Genomic DNA, 9,943 nt, shown 5'->3' with positions numbered 1-9,943 from the left:
TGAATACTGTTGTCGTTGTGTTCAATACTGTTGTCGTTGTGTTCAATACTGTTATCGTTGTGTTCAATACTGTTGTCAATACTGTTGTTGTTCAATACAATACTGTTACTTGTGTTCAATACTGTTGTGTGTTCAATACTGTTGTCAATACTGTTGTCGTTGTGTTCAATACTGTTGTCGTTGTGTTCAATACTGTTGTCGTTGTGTTCAATACTGTTGTCGTTGTGTGTACAATACTGTTGTCGTTGTGATCAATACTGTTGTCGTTGTGTTCAATACTGTTATCGTTGTGTGTACAATACTGTTGTCGTTGTGTTCAATACTGTTGTCGTTGTGTTCAATACTGTTGTCGTTGTGTTCAATACTGTTGTCGTTGTGTTCAATACTGTTGTTGTTGTGTTCAATACTGTTATCGTTGTGTTCAATACTGTTGTCGTTGTGTTCAATACTGTAATTCTTGTGTTCAATACTGTAATTCTTGTGTTCAATACTGTTGTCGTTGTGTTCAATACTGTAATTCTTGTGTTCAATACTGTTATCGTTGTGTTCAATACTGTTGTTGTGTGTACAATACTGTTGTGTTCAATACTGTTATCGTTGTGTTCAATACTGTTGTCGTTGTGTTCAATACTGTTGTCGTTGTGTTCAATACTGTAATTCTTGTGTTCAATACTGTTGTCGTTGTGTTCAATATTGTTGTCGTTGTGTTCAATACTGTTTTCGTTGTGTTCAATACTGTTATCGTTGTGTTCAATACTGTTGTCGTTGTGTGTTCAATACTGTTATCGTTGTGTTAAATACTGTTGTTTTTTTGTTCTATACTGTTATTCTTGTGTTCAATACTGTTATCGTTGTGTTCAATACTGTTGTCGTTGTGTTCAATACTGTTGTCGTTGTGTTCAATACTGTTGTCGTTGTGTTCAATACTGTTGTCGTTGTGTTCAATACTGTTGTCGTTGTGTTCAATACTGTTGTCGTTGTGTTCAATACTGTTATCGTTGTGTTCAATACTGTTATCGTTGTGTTCAATACTGTTATCGTTGTGTTCAATACTGTTATCGTTGTGTGTTCAATACTGTTATCGTTGTGTTCAATACTGTTATCGTTGTGTTCAATACTGTTGTCGTTGTGTTCAATACTGTTATCGTTGTGTTCAATACTGTTGTCGTTGTGTTCAATACTGTTGTCGTTGTGTTCAATACTGTTATCGTTGTGTTCAATACTGTTATCGTTGTGTTCAATACTGTTATCGTTGTGTGTACAATACTGTTATCGTTGTGTTCAATACTGTTGTCGTTGTGTTCAATACTGTAATTCTTGTGTTCAATACTGTTGTCGTTGTGTTCAATATTGTCGTCGTTGTGTTCAATATTGTTATCGTTGTGTTCAATACTGTTATTCTTGTGTTCAATACTGTTGTCGTTGTGTTCAATACTGTTGTCGTTGTGTTCAATATTGTTGTCGTTGTGTTCAATACTGTAATTCTTGTGTTCAATACTGTTGTCGTTGTGTTCAATATTGTTGTCGTTGTGTTCAATACTGTAATTCTTGTGTTCAATACTGTTGTCGTTGTGTTCAATATTGTTGTTGTGGTGTTCTGTTTTGTTGTTTTTGTGTTCAATGCTGCTAAAGTTGACGTCGTATCCTGTAGATGACCATTTTTGCATTCTCGCTTTCGCCGATGACACTAAGTTCAACAGGTCAAGTTACTTGTTCATCCAAACAGAGACATATATAACATTCTGTCATAGAACGGTACCAAATCAGACTGTCCGATTGTCTTCGAGGCTCCCTACTGAGCCAGACTTCGTAATTTCTTCTTTGTTGACTATTCCAGTCTCGTAGTCCGAGATTTCACGCGATTTGAATATATATATCTGGATATAATGATAAAAATCAACGCTTCTTCAACTCAGGCTCACCGACGTCCCATGGTCTATCTTGTTTCCCGGGTTGTAGAACAGTCAGATAGGTATAATTGCTTTTTGAATCTTTTTTTAGAATCCATTAAATAAAACTGTACAATAGTTGTAATATTGAAAAAAATCGGAAAATTGCACGGTTGAGTGCGGTGTACGGCGTACAAGTTTTCCTCATAAAAAAACAAACAAAAACAAAAAATACCGACTTAGAAAAATCGAGATAACGAAATCCATTAATTCGAAGTTTCAAATTTCAAGAAAATTGAATTAAGTTTTATCAGAAAATCTAATTCTATGTAGAAGATATATTTTTATTATCGAGATATAAGTTATTTCTTATAAACCTGGTACGGGTTTCGGGCCGGGGATGGGTGCGGCGTACACGTTTCACCTCCACAGGCCTTACGTGAGTGTTAGTGCACAAGTGCATATCACATTTGCTGTAGGTCTTCAACATGGGCGTTCAGTGTGTGTTATGTCTGGATTGTTGGGGAGGATTTTGTGCTGTCCTTGCTGACTAGACTTTCACGAGTGAGTAAAACAAACAACTGTGGTGTAATTATTTTCGTTGGCCGTTTTTGACACTAATTATCAACAGTGTTATGTGTGATTCATAGTTTTATATGCATTTCAATGCTGATAAAAAATGCTGTAGTAGACATATACAAACCGAAAGTAAACCTACATGGGCCTGTCTCAACTCGTCTGTCTGCTTGTATTGATAAAGATTAAGGGGTAGTTATCATAAAGTTTGTCATCAAAATCAGTATTCTGGCTGACATGACGATTCGTGGATCAGGACATTTCAGCTATTAGATATATGTAGTATGATACCTTTGTGACTGTACGGTTGAGTCTCCTAGTTGGTTGGTTTGGGGTCGCGTCTACATGTCACCGGGTGCACATGACAGCATGACATGTTACAGAGATTTTCTGATCCCCGGTCTGATATACACCAATCCCTTCTATATACAGATGACGGATTATTTTCTGTAATGTCGAATTTGAATAAATATATATATATAAGATAAAAAATCCATTTTATCTTTTTTCTTCCCATACCACTTTTTTGTTAAAATGATCTTATTCGTCTAAATACCCACTGTGACACACTGATAACTAAGTGATTTAGACACACATTTTGGTTACATGACGTCACTTTCAATCAATTGTCACGTAGAGTTAAAAGCTTCAGACATATTAGGATACTGAACCCTCACCATCACAGGATACTGAACCCATCACCCTCACAGGATACTGAACCCCTCACCCTCACAGGATACTGAACCCCTCACCCTCACAGGATACTGAACCCGTCACCCTCACAGGATACTGAACCCGTCACCCTCACAGGATACTGAACCCGTATACTGAACCCGTCACCATCACAGGATACTGAACCCGTCACCCTCACAGGATACTGAACCCGGATACTGACCCGTCACCATCACAGGATACTGAACCCGTCACCCTCACAGGATACTGAACCCGTCACCCTCACAGAATACTGAACCCCTCACCATCACAGGATACTGAACCCCTCACCATCACAGGATACTGAACCCATCACCCTCACAGGATACTGAACCCGTCACCCTCACAGGATACTGAACCCCTCACCATCACAGGATACTGAACCCCTCACAGAATACTGAACCCGTCACCCTCACAGGATACTGAACCCCTCACCATCACAGGATACTGAACCCGTCACCCTCACAGGATACTGAACCCGTCACCCTCACAGGATACTGAACCCGTCACCCTCACAGGATACTGAACCCCTCACCATCACAGGATACTGAACCCGTCACCCTCACAGGATACTGAACCCGTCACCCTCACAGGATACTGAACCCGTCACCCTCACAGGATACTGAACCCCTCACCCTCACAGAATACTGAACCCGTCACCCTCACAGGATACTGAACCCGTCACCCTCACAGGATACTGAACCCGTCACCCTCACAGGATACTGAACCCCTCACCATCACAGAATACTGAACCCTCACCCTCACAGGATACTGAACCCATCACCCTCACAGGATACTGAACCCTCACCCTCACAGGATACTGAACCCGTCACCCTCACAGGATACTGAACCCATCACCCTCACAGGATACTGAACCCTCACCCTCACAGGATACTGAACCCTCACCCTCACAGGATACTGAACCCGTCACCATCACAGGATACTGAACCCGTCACCCTCACAGGATACTGAACCCGTCACCCTCACAGGATACTGAACCCGTCACCCTCACAGGATACTGAACCCTCACCCTCACAGGATACTGAACCCGTCACCCTCACAGGATACTGAACCCGTCACCCTCACAGGATACTGAACCCGTCACCCTCACAGGATACTGAACCCGTCACCCTCACAGGATACTGAACCCTCACCCTCACAGGATACTGAACCCGTCACCCTCACGGGATACTGAACCCGTCACCCTCACGGGATACTGAACCCTCACCCTCACAGGATACTGAACCCTCACCCTCACAGGATACACCCGTCACCCTCACAGGATACTGAACCCCTCACCTCACAGGATACTGAACCCTCACCCTTAACCCCGTTACAGGATACTGAACCCGTAGGTTACACTGACACACCTAGCCGGGATACACTGACCCTTCACCTTACTAGGTTACACTGACACAACTAGCCGGGATACACAGACCCTTCACCTTACTAGGTTACACTGACACACCTAGCCGGGATACACTGACCCTTCACCTTACTAGGTTACACTGACACACCTAGCCGGGATACACTGACCCTTCACCTTACTAGGTTACACTGACACACCTAGCCGGGATACACTGACCCTTCACCTTACTAGGTTACACTGACACACCTTGAAGGGATACACTGACCCTTCACCTTACTAGGTTACACTGACCACCCTAGCCTTACCAGGTTACCCCTCACAGAATAACCACTGACCCTCACAGGATACTGAACCCCTCACCAACAGGATACTGACCCTTCACCTTACTAGGTTACACTACACACCTACTACCCTTCACCTTACGGTTACACTACACTGACCCACCCTTCACCTTACCAGGTTACACTAACCCTAACATGGAAACACTGAACCCATCACCATGGTTACACTGACCACAACATGGTACCTGACACTGACCCACCCTTCACCTTACCAGGTTACACTAACACACTAGCATGGAAAACTGACCCAAACTTCACCTTACCAGGTTACACTAACCACCTAACATGGTAAACTGACCCACCCTTCACCTTACCAGGTTACACTAACCACTAACATGGTAAACTGACCCACCCTTCACCTTACCAGGTTACACTAACCACTAACATGGTAAACTGACCCACCCTTCACCTTACCAGGTTACACTAACCGTTAACCTTACCATGGTAAACTGACCCACCCTTCACCTTACCAGGTTACACTAACCACTAACATGGTAAACTGACCCACCCTTCACCTTACCAGGTTACACTAACCACTAACATGGTAAACTGACCCACCCTTCACCTTACCAGGTTACACTAACCACTAACATGGTAAACTGACCCACCCTTCACCTTACCAGGTTACACTAACCACTAACATGGTAAACTGACCCACCCTTCACCTTACCAGGTTACACTAACCACTAACATGGTAAACTGACCCACCCTTCACCTTACTAGGTTACACTGACACACCTAGCCGGGATACACTGACCCTTCACCTTACTAGGTTTAACTGATACATCTAGCCATGGAAAACTGACCCAAACTTCACCTTACCAGGTTACACTAACCACTAACATGGTAAACTGACCCACCCTTCACCTTACCAGGTTACACTAACCACTAACATGGAAAACTGACCCAAACTTCACCTTACCAGGTTACACTAACCACTAACATGGTAAACTGACCCACCCTTCACCTTACCAGGTTACACTAACCACTGACATGGAAAACTGACCCAAACTTCACCTTACCAGGTTACACTAACCACTAACATGGAAAACTGACCCAAACTTCACCTTACCAGGTTACACTAACCACTAACATGGTAAACTGACCCACCCTTCACCTTACCAGGTTACACTAACCACTTACATGGTAAACTGACCCACTCTTCACCTTACCAGGTTACACTAACCACTAACATGGTAAACTGACCCACCCTTCACCTTACCAGGTTACACTAACCACTAACATGGAAAACTGACCCAAACTTCACCTTACCAGGTTACACTAACCACTAACATGGTAAACTGACCCACCCTTCACCTTACCAGGTTACACTAACCACTAACATGGAAAACTGGCCCAAACTTCACCTTACCAGGTTACACTAACCACTAACATGGTAAACTGACCCACCCTTCACCTTACCAGGTTACACTAACCACTAACATGGAAAACTGACCCACCCTTCACCTTACCAGGTTACACTAACCACTAACATAGTAAACTGACCCACCCTTCACCTTACCAGGTTACACTAACCACTAACATGGTAAACTGACCCACCCTTCACCTTACCAGGTTACACTAACCACTAACATGGAAAACTGACCCAAACTTCACCTTACCAGGTTACACTAACCACTAACATGGTAAACTGACCCACCCTTCACCTTACCAGGTTACACTAACCACTAACATGGAAAACTGACCCAAACTTCACCTTACCAGGTTACACTAACCACTAACATAGTAAACTGACCCACCCTTCACCTTACCAGGTTACACTAACCACTAACATGGAAAACTGACCCAAACTTCACCTTACCAGGTTACACTAACCACTAACATGGTAAACTGACCCAACTCTTACCTTACCTTATCATTTTCCCACTACTTACCTTACAATGATACAATTATCATAAACCTGGGGCAAAGAGAGGTAACAAAATCGTAAATGGTATTTAGATAAAGTTTGTATTCAAGTTGAATTTCGCATGTAGATTTTGCTATTAGTTTCATGATCCAATGTAAATTTTTTTTAAGAATTTGTCATAAAATAGATGTTGATTTAATTTTGTGTTGCCATACATTACAAGCTAGTCAATTGTTTCCAGGTAGAAATATATACATACAGTGTTAGACGTTCATTGTACAGGTTTGTTTTCCACCCATATTCATGAAATATTGCACGTGTTCAATGTTTTCAAAATGATGATTTTAACAGTGTTTTCCTATGTCGTGACAATAAGAGGGGATTATCAGGGTTAGTTTCCCGAGAAATCGGTCCTGCATATTCAGTTTCTTCTTGTAGAAAGGCATTTATATTATAGTCTTTTAGCCTCGGTAAAGCCCTTTGATGTGTGTATGATAAGTATATATTCAACAGGAGATATATAAACAAGTGTGATAAGCCGACGTCAAAAAACAGAATTCTGTTGTCCATTTTATTTTATTACGTTATTTTCTTTTTACTGTCATTTTTCAGGTTGTCGTTTTCTCGCCTTTACCTTGACAATGGCCGAAGGTGGACAACCTCCGGACACCGAGTTACACTTACTGGAATGTCCGATCTGTCTGGAGCGACTTCAGAAACCCAAGTCCTTACCCTGTCTCCACTGCTTCTGTCAGGATTGTCTCGAGACCTACATCACCAAGGAGTTATCTGGGAAGATGGCATCGTCAACATCCTTCCCTTGTCCTGTTTGTAGGAGGACGACCACGCCTGTATATCCAGCGGAATCTAAGGACAAATGGGCGGAACAGTTCCCGACTAGTGGTGTGATACAGGACCTTATCCAGCTTAAGGAACGATCATCAGCACCCCTGTACTGCAAACCCTGTCAGAAGAAAGGTAACCCAACCAATCCAGCCAAATTCTGGTGCAAAGATATGAATATGATTTTTTGCGAGACATGTAAGGTACAACATCATGACATTATGCATGATGATTGTGGTATCTTAGATATTACCGGATATGGTGGACCACGGCCAAATCAGGAAAAGTCGGTACCTCGATGTGACCAACATGACGAGAAAAAGGTTTGGTATTGTGAGGACCATCAACTTCTCGGGTGTAACATATGTGTTTTGAAGGATCACAGGGGATGTAAAGAGGTGAAAACGGCGATGGAGTATATTCAGAAGTTGACAGAAGGATCCCAACTAGAAGAAATGAAGGCGGCGCTGAAGAAAGCAACAGAGGCCATGAAATTATTAGTTAAAGATTTTGACGAACAACTCCAGATTTTGGTACAGAACCAAGAAATCGCACTTCAGAGTATCACAGATCTACGTCAAGATGTCGATAAACGTTTAAACCTCCTTCAGAAGAACGCCACAGACAAGTTGATCGCGTCGTTCAAAGAAGAGAAGAGGAACATGGATGCCTCGTTACGTCAGTGTGAACGTCTGATGAATAGTATGCTGAATACCATCAAGTCGTCCGTTACCGCCGTACATGAAAATGACAACATCGAGACGATAGTGTTATATCAGAGAGGACAGGCAGAGGTGGAGTCATGTAAGGCACTGATCACGGAGATGAGCAAGTCCTACACGTCAGTCAGCATTAAACATCAGGTTACTAGTGACGTCGACAACCTTGGTGACGACGTGATGGGGAAGATCGTCTTCGAGAAAGAACCACGACCCATTCCTAGTGGTATAGCACTTCCCTTGTCAGAACGACGTGTGATGGAAATCGGAAAGTACAAAATAAAGACTCTGTCAGATACAAATAATTGCTATGTCTGTGGTGTTGTGTACCTTCCGTGTGATCAAATAGTGGTAAGTGATGAGAACAACAGGAAGCTGAAGCTGTTTACAGACAAAGGACTGTGCCTGGACGAGTTGACCATTCGACGTCGTCCCCTGGATCTGTGTCTGGTGAACGACAATACCGTGGCGGTCGCTGTCTGCAGTCCTAATGGTGTCTGTGTCGTGAAAGTCGAGGCATCTAAACTCTCCCTGTCGTCTGAGATCAACATATCAGGCATCGGTAATTGCTATGGTATCACACATACAGACGGGAGGTTTGTCGTGAGTACATATGGAGGAGGAGTATACAGCGTAACACAGGACGGCGTGACTGACTTGTTACATCACTATAACAAGATCTGCTGGTCCCTCACACATGACCCAGTACAGGGACACACACTCGTCAGTGTCTATAACGACACCAGGGGAGGCGTCGCAGTGTCCAGACTGTCGGCTGACAAACGTCACACGGATGTGTTGAAGGTTGATGTCGTGAGACGTGCTTCGGGAATAGATATGGACAGGGAGGGAAACATCTACGTGTGTGGTAATGTGTCACACAACGTCATACAGATGTCTTGGGACGGGACACACGTCAGGGAACTGCTGACGTCATCAGATGGAATGAGGACTCCATGGGCAATAGCTGTTCGTGGTGACAGATTTGTGGTCACTAATAATAGTGGTACAGATGAGAGGAATTATATCCGTGTTTATCAGCTCTACTAGATTATATAATAAACAACACGTGTAGATGTGTGTTTATTGTAACAGCAGAAGTAAACACAAACTGTGATCAATATACCAGAAACACACACGAGCTTAATGACTTCAACCAATATGTGTAGCGTATATTACAAATATCGTTATATAGAATTAATAAATTGAGAACATATTTTTTTATTATCTTTTTGTTTGTTTGTTCTGTTTTTTGTTAAACGAATTGGTTGAGGACCGTGTGTAAGATAAGCCTTTGGCTTAACACGTGTTTATCCTCTGAAATAAAGATTATTATTATCATCATTATTTTTTATCTTTTCTCTGATGTACATTTATTTCCTTGTTATCGAGGAACGTTTACAGAAGATGAAATGATAACAAATAATCCCAGAAAACATTACAATACTTCTATGTGAGGGAGATTTCACGGACGAATTTAAATTTCGTCATTTTCGCCTTCAAGAACAATATCTGGTAATAACACGAAGGGAAAGTTTATAACGCAATATAATCAACACATAAATCTGACTGTGAAGAAATTTGATGTGAATTATCACGAATAATAACTACTATTGTAGGCGGTA

At 42.3% G+C, this 9,943-nt stretch overlaps 1 protein-coding gene across 1 annotated transcript; it reads left to right on the top strand.

The window, feature by feature from the left end:
- The first annotated feature begins 2,382 nt into the window (after positions 1 to 2,382).
- On the top strand, positions 2,383 to 9,524 carry LOC132562232 (uncharacterized). The gene is made up of 2 exons (XM_060226968.1): positions 2,383 to 2,453; positions 7,369 to 9,524. Exon 2 carries the CDS (start codon positions 7,398 to 7,400, stop codon positions 9,366 to 9,368), a length of 1,971 nt encoding a protein of 656 aa, XP_060082951.1. The 5' UTR covers positions 2,383 to 2,453; positions 7,369 to 7,397; the 3' UTR covers positions 9,369 to 9,524.
- The last annotated feature ends 419 nt before the right edge of the window (positions 9,525 to 9,943 follow it).

The sequence above is a fragment of the Ylistrum balloti genome, unplaced genomic scaffold (assembly GCF_031769215.1).
Source record: "Ylistrum balloti isolate Yb309-2 unplaced genomic scaffold, AGI_CSIRO_Ybal_v1 Utg369670, whole genome shotgun sequence".
Taxonomy (NCBI): Eukaryota; Metazoa; Mollusca; class Bivalvia; order Pectinida; family Pectinidae; genus Ylistrum; species Ylistrum balloti.
This window is presented reverse-complemented; position numbering and strand designations above follow the sequence as displayed.